This window comes from Aristolochia californica, unplaced genomic scaffold (assembly GCF_029961685.1).
Source record: "Aristolochia californica isolate CCGP_79_NKW_82.1479 unplaced genomic scaffold, dmAriCali1.0.hap1 SCAF_1, whole genome shotgun sequence".
Lineage (NCBI taxonomy): Eukaryota > Viridiplantae > Streptophyta > Magnoliopsida > Piperales > Aristolochiaceae > Aristolochia > Aristolochia californica.
The window spans coordinates 4,208,942-4,224,131 of NW_027181770.1; the positions used below are offsets into that span (position 1 = coordinate 4,208,942).

General features: G+C 40.0%; 1 protein-coding gene across 1 annotated transcript; it reads right to left on the reverse strand.

Moving 5' to 3' along the window:
• Positions 1–723: 723 nt before the first annotated feature.
• On the reverse strand, positions 724–14,833 carry LOC137956590 (uncharacterized). Its single transcript, XM_068804140.1, has 8 exons — positions 14,305–14,833; positions 14,009–14,103; positions 13,251–13,330; positions 12,860–12,901; positions 12,624–12,751; positions 11,941–12,121; positions 6,774–6,952; positions 724–1,169 (listed from the first exon to the last, which is right to left on the reverse strand). The coding sequence occupies exons 1-8, from the start codon at positions 14,700–14,702 to the stop codon at positions 914–916; spliced, it is 1,359 nt and encodes a 452-aa protein (XP_068660241.1). The 5' UTR covers positions 14,703–14,833; the 3' UTR covers positions 724–913.
• Positions 14,834–15,190: the final 357 nt, after the last annotated feature.

Below are 15,190 nucleotides of genomic sequence, written 5' to 3' on the forward strand. Positions count from 1 at the left end.
GGTTGGTGGGTCGTCGGTAAACGGGCCTTGCAACGATTTCGTTTGTCGTGGAGACTCAGGATCGGTTCCTGGATTTACTGTGGCATATTAAAAATACGATAGAATATAGATTTTTGTGTTAGTGTAAGAAAATGGGGCATTTTATGTTATTATAAGTTATTATAAATTATAAACAATTTAATTAATTATCATAAATGGGGTATTGACTACTCTGGTTATGAAATAATTCTTTTATTTGATAAATTTAAATCATTGAATTTTAAAGATAATTTAGAATTTAATTCACATTTATATTATATAATTAAAGTAATTAAATTAATAAAAAAAATGACAATGATATAAATTTATTTAAAGTGAGAATATAATTTTTAATTAAATAACAAGAATTTTTATTTTTCATAATGAATTAAATTCATAATTACTTTGTTTACTAACAAAGATAAATAATAATAAAAAATAAGTAATTTATATAATTTTTTAGATATATACAAATAAAAAAAAATATAAAAATATGCGATACATCCGTTTTGCGGTGTTAGTTGTCTGGGATCTAATTGGATTAGGAAAAAACATAGGGAGCGATTTATTTGGAAAAAAAATTTAGAAATAAATGAAAACTTTACTTATCATAAATCAATTAAAACATAATAATAAGTATTTAATATAAATATTTTAGTAACATAGTAATTTACGTATAATATTAATTAAGTAATTAAATTGATGTTTATCATCTACAATAAATGCATAATATTAAATAGATACTTCAAAATACAGTTCCTAGGAGGACATTCTTAAGATGTGAAAGATTTGAGCTCCAGCGAGGCCAATATCTTAAAAAATACAGTTCCTTCAAGAATCAGCTTCAAAATAACCTGTCCAAAGAAGATCTCGCAAATGTTTGAGAATCTACCTGCTACGGTGTGGTACTCTTTGTCAACGTGGTATAATCACCCACATTCGCTACAAACAAAGGATCCATGTCCTGATTGACCTGACTAATTTGCTGGCTTGTGTGCTCCATCTCCCGAGACAGATCCTCCATTATTTTCTTTAAACTCACTCTGCTCCTTGGCCCAGCCTCACTTGTGGAGATGCCAATCATTGTAATTTTGGGAAGAAGGGGATTAGGAGGACATTCTTGTGCATACCCTCCAGTCAAACTAGTTATTCTGCAAATTACACAAGTCATTTTAAAAGTTAAAACAGTTTCTTACCAGATAAGATAAAGAAGGTAGGTACATAATGAATGAAAATAAAACATGATTGGAAAACCTTGATTTAGCTTCAATCTTATTGCGTATGATTCTAGGTTCATCATGGATTTTTGAGTACAGACTAGAGAACCATCTAAAAGAGAGGGGAAATCAAGGTACTTCGTTTGCTGTAATTCAATATGTTCTGTACCCTCTCTCGACTTGCAATCTGGAGCCCCAAACTGCAGTTCTGCTCTACTTTTACCAACGTCCATTGATGGGGTGGATTGAGTCGGTCCTAATAAATGAGGTCAAACTTCTGCAATAGCAACTTGCTGTGACCTTGGAATGCAGCAATAATACAAACAAAGAGATGCAAACAACTGTTTCTAGGCTATTATGCATAATATGCAGAGAAATGGAAATCATCTCTAGACAATTTCACTTAGTGTGGTTGTTATTGGCCACCATAAGGGTATGTCTATTATCCTTGTGGAGGGGTGAAGTTGCATGTAAATGAGAAATAACTTCGATTGATAGGGGTAATATGGTCATTAAGTACCAGATATAATTAATCATACAGATAGTTATCTATCTAATGAGGAATTCATGGTTGAGTGTGACAGCCAACGAAACCCCTACCTTTATTTTATTTTTTATTTGTGCATTTTTTTTTTTTTGTGGATAGTAAACCCTCTGCTTTCATAGATTATGTATCTTGAAGGAAACCATTCGAGTTTATTTTCTAGCACAACAAACAACTTCTCGTTTCTTTTTTCTACAAAGAGAAGCCGGCATCCAAAGAGGTGAATGCTAGAAAAAAAAGGTTGTGAGTGCTAGAACGAAGCTTCAATCAGTCGACAATTTCATTTTTTCTACAAAGAGAAGTCGAAACCAAGAGCAGTGAATGTTAGAAAAAAGAAGGTTGTGAGTGCTAAAGAAGCTTCAATCAGTCGACAATTATCACCATCAAGAATAGACCTTCAAATTACAAATTATACCTTAAAACAAAACTTGATGAGTTTACTTTCTAACACAAAAAATGATTTGTGATTCCAAAATTTTCTATTGGGAGAAATTAACATTGAAAAGACCAAAGATCATGTTGGAAGCAAATTCCAAGTGACAGACGACAAATTTGACTTGATTTTTCCTCAAGTCACCTTGACCAAACCCATATGGCATCCAAAACATGCGTCTATGATAGGGATTTGAAGACTTGTCTATTTCAAATCTTAGATAGCTTTGAAATTAAATTTAAAGCTATACTTGGGGAAATCATGACTCTTCTGCAAGATTTCACTTCGAAGTTTGAACTTACGGGATTTGAAGGCGTGTCCACGCCTCCACTAGAAAAGCTGCAAGACTTGGCCACAACTTCTTCATCAAAAGAGGCTCCCACAACATCAATAGTGAGTGAACACTAGTAGAGCACCAAAGCTTTCCTCTTGCTAGCCTTTTTGGTAAAGGTAGGAGGGTTGAACCTTCCTTGATGATATTATGCAAAGAGGTTTTGGGACACTACGGTGGCATCGAATTTATACTTGTCTCTTTTCAGTTTTTTATTCCATACTAATTAGGACAACAAAGGGGTATTTCAAAGGTTCACAGGGTGTCTGTCAAGGTGATCCCATTTCTCCTTACTATGTAATTTGGTAGTAGGATTTTTTTATTAGTTGATGAGAAAGGATCGTTAACATCTTTAGACACACCACCACCTCTCACTATGTTGCTTCTACAATATGCAGATTAAGATATTTGTTTTGGTGATGGAACATTGGATAAAGCACTTAATGTTAGACCCTCAATGCTTTTTAAGAACTGATTTTAAGGCATGGGCATGAGAAAGGATGGTTAAAGTCTTTAGAGAAATCCTCATTTCTCACTATGCTTCTTCCATAATTTGCAGATGAAGCTATTTATTTTTGTGAAGGGACATTGGATGAAGCACTTAATGTTAATCCCCCAATGCTATTTGTGAACTGATTTTGAGGCAGAAGGTTAAGCGGAGGTAAATTAGCATCATTGGGATTAATATGGATAGGACAAAGACTTCACATGTTGCTTCAACTCTTGGCTAGAGTGTTACTACTTTGCCTTCATCCTATCTTGGACTATCTAGTATTTTCAGAGAGAACGATGAGAGCTTTATGTGATTGGTGTTACAGAAGTGTGAGACAAGATTGGCTTGATGGAAAGACAAATCGTTGTACTCCAGGGGGCGGTTAACATTAATCAAGTCAACTTTAGCAGTCTTGGCATAAAACCTTGCCTGCATCGGTGGACTTTAAACAGGACTTGATATCAGTAAAGTTTGCACCCCAAAAAATAATGGAGGGCTAGGGATTTGATGTATTCGGTCTCCTAATCAAGCTTTTCTAACAAAATGATTGTGGAGATTGATAATGTGTGCTAAATATAACATTCCTAAAATAGCTGGTCACCCTTGGATTATCTTTCTAGGCAGTCTTCCTCTTTATGGTGTAATATCTTTATGGGTGTAAGTAATTTCAAAAGAGATAAACTATGATGTAAGATCAAGTGTTTCAGTTCATTTTTGGGACGACCCATGAATACGAAACAGGCCATCAGGTCAAGCACTTCCCTCTCTTTTTTGTGAAACTCACATCATTCCATAAAGAAATCGAGATTGGTAGAATGAGGTGAATGGGAACATAAGTTGGATATGAACAGTAATGATACTGGCTGAGCTTTTAAAACTTCACCCAATGATGATAAGTAATCTGGTTTTTCAATTCTTTGGGTGCATATACAACTTCATCACCATATGCTCATCTCAGGATGGACAGCATTAACAGCACTAGCTCTCAAAATTCCTCTCTAGCCTAAAAATGTTATTAGTCTGCCAAAGGTATAAGCCTTCCTTTGGATTGTTTTACAAGGAAGATTCTAATATGTTGGCATGGATACCAGCCCTTGGTTACATGATGTTGATTTTTGTGAAAGAAGCTGGAGCAAGTCTCACAAGTGGAAGCAGCTCAAAGAAGGGAAAGTGAAAGTCTCCTATTTGAAGCACGTAAAGTAGAAGTTATTTTTGTTAAAAGATTTGAAAAGGAAGGTACTAAAAGAATTCTAATATGTTAGCACGGATACCAGCCCTGTTTACATCATGCTGATTTTTGTAAAAGAAGTTGGTTTCATGGAGCCTAAGGTGAATCTGATGTAGTGCAAGCTTCACAAGTGGAAGCAGCTCAAAGAATGGAAAATGAAATTCTCCTACTTGAAGTTATTTTCGTTAAAAATGCCAAAGAAGATGGTCTTAGAGGAGACTCTTATAGCTTAAAAAATAATGAAGACATACCTGACATGTGAGTAGTGGCACCTGAGTCAATAATCCAGGTAGAGGAAGGACGCACATGTAGAGCTGACATACCTGAGCTAGCCAGGGTAGCTGTAGGAGTACAAGTCTAAGCCATGAATGCTGAAGTAGAAGCAGCAGTCAAGTGTGCCATACGCTGAATTAGCTGTTGCATCTCATCTAATGCTCCAGGTACAATGTGCACTGTGGACCCATTATGCTCTGCAGTCTCATGAATATGAGAATTTGCCCATGCCCATGTAGGCTTGCCAAATTTGGCCCAACACTTATCAGAAAAATGGTTGGTACATCCACAATGTGTACATTTTATGTCCTACCTATTACCACCACGACCTCAACCTCTGCCTTAACTCTCTTCCTCTGCCCCATGTACCACTACCTTCACCTTTAAAAACTTCTGTGGATCCCAAAGTGTTCAGTACAGACATAAGAACACTTGTAATATCTTTACCCCCCTGTAATAAAAGGCAGATAATGTGCACAAAACTCTATATGCAGCAGAGAGATTGGAAATCCTCGGAAGCTCGAAGTTGTGCTCGGACAACATCAAATTTCGATCCTAATCCATCCAGAAACTCGGCAATGTGTACCCTGCCCATGCTGCTTTCTAGTTTCCCTCTCATCAGTAGTGAAGGGGTGAAAAACATAAATCTCTTGCAATATGCCAATTAACTCACTATAATACTCAATGACAGATCGTTGACCTCGTTTAAGGTTGAATATCTTGGCATATAACTCATATACCCTTGATAGATTTACTCTCTAGAGCATAAATAGAATCTAAGGAGACCTACATCTCCTTGGGTGTGTCGCATTTCATAATTTGATTTTTTATTTTGGAATCAATACTATTAAGCAGCCAAGTCATCACTTGACTATCTTTAGCTTCCCAGTCATCATTCAATGGGACTAGGGGATCACCTCTAATAAACTTAGTCTTTTTCTTAGCTTTCAGGAATATCCAAACAGAATTTGACCAAAGAAGATAATTCTAACAAATTAATCTTTCGGAAATTATAGTTGTATCCTTTCCCTCAGAATTACCAGATTCTCTGGAGGGAGTAGTTACTTCACCATATTCTGCCATATTTGTCATTACGCAACCACAATCAACCAAATAAAGCTTCAATCACAAGATAGGTGCACAGGATAGGTAAGCCCCACTTCTTAAAAAAAATAGGGTTTGCAGGTATACTTGCACAAAACACTCAATTTGATCCCAAAAAAAAAACAGAATATATGATTTAAATCAACAACTACTATAGATCATGCGGAAAATAGGGCTGATATCACCTTCTCAAGGGGTGATGCAAACAGAAAAAATCCTGTATTGGGCTGTGCACCAGAAAATTGGAAGTTTTCCCTAGCCAAAAAAGACCTCTAGGACTCTATTCCAGCATTAGACTGCACCTAATAGTAGTAGAAGCCAATAACCTTACGGTTTTGGCAGAAAAAAGGATGAGAAAATTAATGTTTTTGTAACCAGTCAAGACCAAACCTCAAAAAACCCTTTTCTGAACTCGTTGGCTTCAAAAGAGAAAGAAAATAGAACAAGAAGGCTTTATTCCAAAACCTAAAGCTCTGATACCATGATAAAAAATAAGTAAAAATTGAGAGTTTTGGAGAAAAAATGAGGGAGAGAGGTAAGAGAGAAGAGAGCTTGAGAGAAACTGCTCTAGATGGGGGTCAAGCATGACCCCCACTTCTTCCTTATTCACTTTAAAACAGTTACAAAAACAAACCTTATTTAGTTTAGTTACATTTTACATAAACCCTTATACTCGCAATGGACTAACCAAAATTACTTGAAATTTGTACTACTAAGAAATTTAAACATGCTGAACAATATAATATCATCTCCAGAAATTACAGCTAAGGTAAAATAACCAAAATGCCTTTCTGCTGATTTTCTCACAATACCATATAACAAACTGAAGTTATAAACTCCAGCTGGAGGGGTAGGGAATATCATGTCAGTTTCAACTCACATGGGAGTTGTTAGGTAGTTTGGGATTTTTCATATTTTATGAAGGTTTCTTTCTATGATTTGTATTTAGACGTGGTTATAGTCACCTACAAGTGAGAAGATTTTAGCATAAAGCTCGTGCAATATGAGCTAAAAGGGTATTGACCTTGAGAAGAGGTCATAGAAACTCCTCTCATCATAACAAAGCGACAGTCATTTAATTGCCAACAATCTGTATTTATTAAAAATGCAGTAATTATGTACACTAAAGTACCTTTCTTCAAACGAGTCAACCACATAGGGAAATATTGGTTGAATTCGAGTAGCTTTCCGTAACCATCGGTTTCCTAACAACACCCTATCAACAGCATCGAGGAGCTGAACTTGAGCAGCTTTTGATATGACACTGAATGGTATCCCCGGTTGACCCATTTCATCCAGCACTTCCTGAACCTGTCAGTGGTTGTTGATTTTATGCATTGACAACAGAAGACAAAATTAATCTCATCACATGCTTGAGGTATATTCTGATATTTAACCTATAATCAGAAACAATCTCATCACATGCTTTAGGTATATTCTGATATTTTACCTATAATCAGAAACCCAAACCAAGAAGAAAAATACATTCAATAATATTGGGATAGAAGGAACAGGTTATCACTGAACAATTCAAACAGCCTAATTTTGATCAGCCTACTTTGATCAGCCTCACAGGCAGCCCAACACAGCAGCCAGCCCCAACAGCCTCTCCTAATTTTGCCAGCTCACCTGACAACAAGTACAGCTCATCAATACTCCATAACTCCTACCATAATTCCGCTCTACTGTTTTCTGCAAACTCCACCAAGCTACCACTGATGTTTCACCCAGCAATAACCCGTCCTCCGCCACACCTAGGAGTTGCGGAACTCTCCCTCAACGCTTGCTCCCACAGCCCTCTCCTTGTTTTTTTGAAAGAGATGATTTTATTGCAAAAACAAGAAATTACATCAAGGGAGGCTTCCCGTTACAACAAGAGATAGCAGGGAGAGACTGAGTTTAGCACAAAAGTCACCGTCGGAATTTGCTAATCTAGGAATATGAGACCAACTACAAGGTATAGTAGATACAGGATCCAAAATGTCGAAAAATATATGCCAATGTCGCTGGGGGGAATGAAGAAGACGAGCACCAACCAATAACCACCTTGGAATTGCCTTCCACGATGAGCAGGTCACTTAAAACGATCATGGAAGATGCAGAAGCCATGGATAAGATCGGAGAGCTCAGCAGTGGTAGAGTTTGCAACACCAAGAGGCCAGGAGTAGGAGATGAGGGGGTGCGTCTTCCTCCCAACATCCCATACCCTGATTCTGATATTGAGTCAAGTACCCACACCCCAAATCGACCTAGTAACCACCGAAATCACTTCACCACACAACAAAATAATCCCTCCCCCCAGACCGATCACTTATCAGCGACGTGGAAGGGGGCCCCTGCTCGTCCTGATAGGGAGTTGCTGCAAGGAGAATCTAGCCACCCACTCCTCCACTTCTCCACTGGTCCTATGACAGGAAGGTTTATCTTCCCACCTCCTGGAGAGAACTACCAGAATTCATTGCTGAGCTTCAGTCAGAGAAACACTGATACGATAAAGAAACATGGAATCAAATGGTTTGGCTTGCTGAGTTGATGGAAGTAATTTATTTGGGTCCACTCCCTGGGATTAATTAAAACTCTGGAGTACATAAGATCTTGGATCAATGATCATTTCGTCATGGAACACAAGGGGAGTTGGCTCTTCCCGGAAACGATCTTCGATCTGGAATCTGATCTATTCCAGTAAGGCTACTATCGCCCTCAGGAAATCAAAGTTCAATGTATGTCTAATCAAATTGTGAAGGACCTCTAGGGATACCCTCACCTTGCTTGGACAGTAGTTAGCTGGGGGAATCCTTGCAATGTGGAACTCCAACTTGGTGGACGTGGTTGACAAGAATCTTGGTGCCCACCCAATCAACCTTCTTATTCGGGGCAGGACCACTGGCAATTCCTGGGCCTTATCAGGGGTCTATGGTCCAACCAGCTACTGTCACCGCAACGCTTTCTGGGAGGAGCTACATGACATATCGATTAGCTGGCAACAAGGGTGGTTCCTTGCTGTTGATTTCAGTGCCACACGGTTTTGTAGCGATAAATCTCCTCTATCCAGCCGCATCACAACTTCCATGCGAAAATTTGCGGACTTAGTGAGTAGTTGTGAGCTTGAGGATATTAATCTCTCTGGGAAAACTTTTACTTGAACTAACAGTCAGCTTCACCAACCCATTCACTCCAAGCTTGACCAATTTCTATCCAATGGGGATTGGTTTCAACTACACCACAATGCTTTCGGGAAGGTCCTTAATCGTCTTTGCTCCAATCATTGACCCATTCTACCGGATACCAGGATGGGTAGTTGGGGACCTAGGCCTTTCAGATTTGAAAATTCTTGGATCCGGGAACCAAATTTTTTGGAGCTTGTTGCCACTATCTGGCCCATGCTCAACACCTCGGGCATGGCTGGCTGGAAGCTGTCCCAAAAACTCAACCTCATAAAGCTGCTCATCTGTGCCTGGGCCTCTACCCATCATGAAGACTCCATCCAATCACCACCTTGGAATCTCCTTCAATGTGAAGATGGCCCCAATAGTGGTCTCGAAAGATGTAGAGCCTGTTAAGGAGGCCACGGAGCTCAGCAGTCATTGAATCCAAAATATCCAAAGGGCTCGTAAAGGAGATCAGCTGATTACTAGAGGGTTCATTAATAACTCCACCAAAACCAGCAATCCCGGGATTGCCGAATGAAGAGGCATCAAAATTTAGCTTGAGGAACCCGATTCGAGGCGGGGACCATTCCCTAACAATGGGGGGCCTTGATCAAGCATGTAATCGAACTAGGCAATGCCAATTATCCTGAATAGTGGAACCCAAAAAAGGGAGAAGAACTTGGTGAGCAGCCAAGAGGAAATGTGCCCGGAAATATTGTCAACAACTCTCTCCGGGGATTCAAACTTAGCATTGAAACGTCTACACTTTCGCTCATTCCAAAGACCCCGAGGAATAAACGTAGCAAGAATCAACTTCCCCATCTTGGGAAGAGCAGAACCAAGAAGCATTCTACTGGCAAAAATTAGATCCACAGGAAGACAAAATTGTAAACCAACCTTGAAAAGAATGGAGGTCCACATGAGCCACAAGAAGGAGTACTGTAGGAGGAGATGGTTGATCGATTCCTCCACCGAATTGCATAACGGGTAAAGGAGATCAATAGAGGGGTGACATCTCCGTCTAAGAATATCCGACTTAAGGATCTTATTGAAGTGTGCACTCCACATGAAGAATTTGATCTTTAGGAGGGGAGCAAAAGTGCCAAGTGAAGTTAACCTCGTGCTCAACCATGTGGTAGTGTCACCCTCTGATGTAGCAGTAAGCAGAGGATTTAGAGAAAATACCGCTCTTATAGGGCCACCAAATTAACTTGTCTTGCGCATGAGAACGTAACCAAATCAATTAGACAAAGTCTAGTAGCTGGCTAGCATCCAAGGCCTCGGTGTCTGAAAGCCCACATCGGGGGTGGAGATTCCATCCACTATCTCCAAAAGCATCAGCAACTGAAACCTCTCTCTGCAAAGAAAGACGAAATAACCCGGCAAAAGAGCTCTGAAGGGGCTCATTCCCAGCCCAAGAATCTCCCCATAAATTTATTGACTGTCTATTACCCACATAAAATCTGATGGTTGAGGAGAAAATCAGAAGGAACAGAAAAGTCATGCAAAAAGAAATAAGTTATTTGCCTATCTTGGGAAGGGAGACCCCAAGGAGCATCCGGTAGACAAAGACGAAGTCCCGAGGCAAACAAAACTGAAGACCCACCCGGCTAAGGATGGCCATCCACACCAACCAAGGCAAGGGCCAGGAGAGAAGGAGGTGGTTGATCATTTCCTCCTCAAAGGTGCAAAGAGGGAAAAAATGCTTGCATTATGGTTACCTCTTCGTCTAAGATTGTCTACCGTGAGAATCTTGTTAAGCCTGGCACTCCAAGGGAAAATTTTAATAATATGAGAGACATTGAGGCACCAAACAATGGCCGCATCATGCATAGTGGCGCTAGGATTCCATCCCTTGATGAGGGAGTAAGTTGAAGAGACAATAAAAGTACCACTCGTATCCGGCCACCAAATCATCTTATCAGCCAAAATGTCTCTAAGTTTCGAAGACGCATGTGCCTCCAATAGGCGAGAGGCAAGCAAGGCATCACAGTCGTCAAGCCCATGCCACAGGTGAAGGTCCCAAGAGCCGAGCCTCCAAGCGTTAGCAACACTGAGGCTCCGTTGGCTAGAAACCTGCTAGACATTGCTGAAAAGTGTCCGGGACGACGGCCACTGCCAACGCACCAGTCATCCCAAAACCTGATCTTCCGCTTGTTGCCAGCATAATACTTGATGCCCGAGCTAAAAGAGGAGAAAAGAAGGTAAAGAGACCTCCAAATCGGCGAAATCCCACACCGTCTCCCTCTTGACTGCCACCAGTGCTCATTCCAACAAAGTTGTCATGCCACCATCTCCTTCCAAAGGTTGGCGGTTGAGTTATTAAACTTCCAAATCCACTTGAGAAGCAAAGCCCGATTCATATCTTTTGTCAGATGGATCCCCAATCCACCCCGAGATTTAGGGAGTCAAACATTAGTCCAACTCACTAGATGAAATTTGAAATCTGAGCTAGTGCCTCGCCATAGGAATCGCATTTTAATTCTATAAATAATTTGGCAAATGGATGTAGGGCAAGGTATGAAGAATAAATAGTGGTTTGGGATGCCAACAATATAAGACTTGAGGAGGGTGAGTCTCCCGGCCTTCGAAAAAAGTCTACCCCGCCAGGTGGCAAGACGCTCCTCAAGTCTACCATGCCATGTAGCAATGGTGATTTTGATCTTAATGGACTGGCAAGCTTTTGATTAAGTCGCAAGCTGAAACTTCTAAAGGTCAAAATCAGGGACAGACTTTCACTTCAGAGAAAGAACCTCGCTCTCTCTTGACTTGGTTAAAGAAATTGTCAAGTGCAACTAGTTTATTTAAATACCCCTATTAAAAGTTTACCATTAAAAATGACTAAAGGGCATCTAGTTTACTTAAATATCCCTATTTCTTCTTTTGAAATACCCTAGTTTAACCCTGAAACTAACAGCACATATAACACAGTAGAAAGAAAACAAAAAGGAAACAAATCTAAAACTGTTCTCTAATGCCTGTTAAATCATAGACTTAACAGGCTTATCTTCATCAAGGGTCTCTTCTTTAATTTTTAGTTTTCTTTAGAGACAATAAGGGGGGCAAGGATCATCAAGGGTCTTTACATTTTCTGAAGACCAAAACAAGAATAAGGATCCAATCATTACTGACAGATCTTCCAAGACATACCTCTGGAGGCTCAAAAAGACTGTCCCCATTCTCTTCAATCACATCTGCCGCCAAGCTATCATCAATCATATCTCGCCGCCTTTGCATGTGCCGACTTTGGATCAATGTTTGGAAGTGTTGATCAATAGAAGCATCAAGGATATTGTCCAGCAGATCTTTATCAAAGAAATATGGTGTATACCTAGTAGATGAGAACATGCATTAAGATAAGATTCCTTTCTTTATTTCGTTAGCAATTTTTTTGGTAGAGAAGCTGCCTAGGCAATTTGAGCAATGAATCAAACAGAAGAAATGAGTGCAAGGATCTTCTAACCCCCTCTCCACCTATTGGAGGAGGAAAATTCCCTGCCTTCCTGTTGTCACATGAGAGCTGTGTGACAATCAGTAGGCAGGGAAATGAAGCAAAGGCCTCTTCCAACCCTAAAGACAAGATGGGAAGGGGCGATTATTCCGCCCCTCCTTTCGGCGTGCAAGGGGCTCTCCCAACCTTCCCTCTGTTTTAATTGTTTTAGAATTTTATGACTTCATGATGATATCATTTTCCAACTGCAGGTTGTTTGCAGTTGAACTAGTTGAACCACAACAGGCCACCAGACCAGGTCAAAGGCAAGGCTGTCTGGTAATGGAATTAAATCTAAGAACTACGATATATGCAAAGAATTAACAGTATCCAGACAGTGTACCACTTAATTCCATCAGTTGTAGCAATGGCAATATTCAAGTTTTGAGCAGTAAACACAGGAACACCAATAACCCTTTTCCCTCTAGTGCTCCTTGAGATAGTCCTAAGAAGCTTATTAGCAGCCTTGACCTGTATAAGCTGCAAAAGATCAGAAACAAAAAAAAAGACCTACTCGACAGCAAAAATTTTATAAAAAAAGAAAAAAAATTACAAAAGAAAGTCAAAATAATACATTACCTGTTTTCTATTTGGAACAAATTGGAACATATGAGGCTTTTCCTGCAAAGAAAAAACAAATGTGAACCACGACAAAAATGACCATGAAAACTAGTACATCAAAATAACTAAGTGAAGAAATGAAATCTAAGAGATTGAGAGAAGAGAGAGAGGAGGAGGAGATGGCCGGAAGAGAGCAGACCAGAAGCTCTCGTTGGGTCAAAGTTCTTTCACCTTGGAAAATCATATGCAAGATAGAGCTACTTTCTTTATCGAGCTTGAGAGGTAAAGTTTGAGTAAGGGCAATCATAAAATGATATATGTTGGTGTTGTGAACTCCTGGCAAACTAATAATTTATGTAAGAGTGAAAATATAGAACAGCGGGTGTGTTTGAATCCTACAGATATTTACCTTGAAATGGTCATATGCTACATCAAGACGACAAGCGCCCACCATACCAGTTGGAATGTTTAGCCGCTTCACATATGCAACTGGAAAAGTAGTAGGTTAGTGTAAGCTACTGTGGAACAGGGTTTATCCAATTCAAAGCCAAAGATTTCCAAAATTAAAACATGTAATAAAGGAAAGACTTTTCCATAGCAGACAACAGATCCTACAGTACAGTAGAATATTCAACAGTTATTGTGGGTTGGGCCTATGGCTCAATAGCCCCAAGAGGGGGTTCCTACTGTGGAGTCTTGGGTTCAAGTCCCACCAGGGTAATTGGATGTAGAGTGCATCTGTAATCAAAAGGTGAGAAAAAAAAAAAAAAAAAATCAACAACTACCTGACAGTGCACTGGGTTAAATTAGGTGGACAAGCATTGTATACTAACACTACCTACAATGATGCAAGAGTGAGGCATATATGTTCTGCTTGTGTGCAACATGTTTTCATTATTATAAGTCCCAAAATCACTGTCATTGTGAACTAGAAGTAGATGAATTCAAGAGACTTCTGATAATGCAATGTATAGATTGATCATATAAGCTTAACATCAGGAGATTCCAGGATAAAAATGGAAGGAAACGCAAAATTGTATAATGCTGGAACAATTTGACTAATAGTCAAAATTAAGTTAGGCATACGATTTTGCACTGAAGTCATCCAGATCTTACTTTTGTGAATATAAATATGGAAACAAAATGGTCGGAGCTGTTATTTCGTACCTGCGTCACTTAAGTCCATGAAGAAACGGAAAACAGGGCCATCCTTCTGATGCTGAGTAAGCTTAGTAAACACCTCTTTAACCCACTTGGGTATTCTACAGACAACAGCAAAGGAGTTGCACTTCAAATAATCGAGATATGTCCTAATGATATCATCATTCAGTTCAGTTTCTACAGAAACAACTACGCGATAACGTGGCAAGACCTCATGACATTTCATCAGAACAACCTTACTCAGGCAAAGACAAGAATTAGAATATTGGACCACAACTAGACTAATTTACTTTTGACATTACCTTTGTGTTAAGAAAGGAATTTGGAGATGGTTTGTTACAGCCATGAGACCAGTACCGGACGGGTCGCACATGGTGAAAACCTGGCCAACGAAAGCAGGCCCTCCGCTCTTAGAGGTGGAGCTAGAATTCAAACCGTCGAACCGCACGCTTGAAGGAAATCCAGCTGTCGATAAGGAGGAGGTTGAGTTGGAGGCGTAGTTGCTGCTCTGTGGGGAAGATAATGCCATCGGCGAGTCAGCAAACAGGGCAGAGGCGCCCTTGCACGAACAGCAGGACGTTGATGGTTTGGGGCCTTGATTCGTGGCCTTGAGCCTCGACAAGAAATTGGTCGATGATAAAATGTAATGCGCCAATAACGACGACGGGCCATCCCGGCCGCGCCCTGCTTCCTCCCCCATGGTGATAGTTAACTGCTACTCTTCTTCGAAGCCAACCCTTCCACGTCTCTCCACTCTAAACTGTAGCTAGGATAGGGAGAATTGCCCCTGCTCCCTCACGTTCTTTGGGGTTCAGAATACGGACTAAGCTGATCGATAAGCCCCAAAATACCTATATGTCAGATTCATTTGCCTCTCACGTGTCTACTGCATTACGGCAATTGTGCATAGCGCATAGTGCATCTTATATCGGAGAGAACATTTTCTAATGGCAGAGTCTGAGACCACTCTTACCCCACCCTCCATGGCACCACCAAAGTCAACAAGGCTTGGGCTACCAAGAGCTCTGCCATCAAAGTTTAATTTGATGAAACTAACAAGGCGAGGATCCCATTCCATCATGTTCAATGACTTGGATGGAAGAGACATTTGAGCCACAAGATGCCAGTTGTGGCACAAAATCGTAACTAAGAGGAGACATGGCTAACTTCTCAAATTGCATTTGAAGC

Excerpts from the sequence above, each read along its gene's own strand:
- LOC137956590 (XM_068804140.1), bottom strand. The coding sequence starts at position 14,702 with ATGGGGGAGGAAGCAGGGCGCGGCCGGGATGGCCCGTCGTCGTTATTG. Across the intron at positions 14,104-14,304 it reads ATTCCTTTCTTAACACAAAG|AATACCCAAGTGGGTTAAAG; the intron begins GTAATGTCAAAA and ends TGTTGTCTGTAG. Across the intron at positions 6,953-11,940 it reads GTCTTTTTGAGCCTCCAGAG|GTTCAGGAAGTGCTGGATGA; the intron begins GTATGTCTTGGA and ends AACCACTGACAG.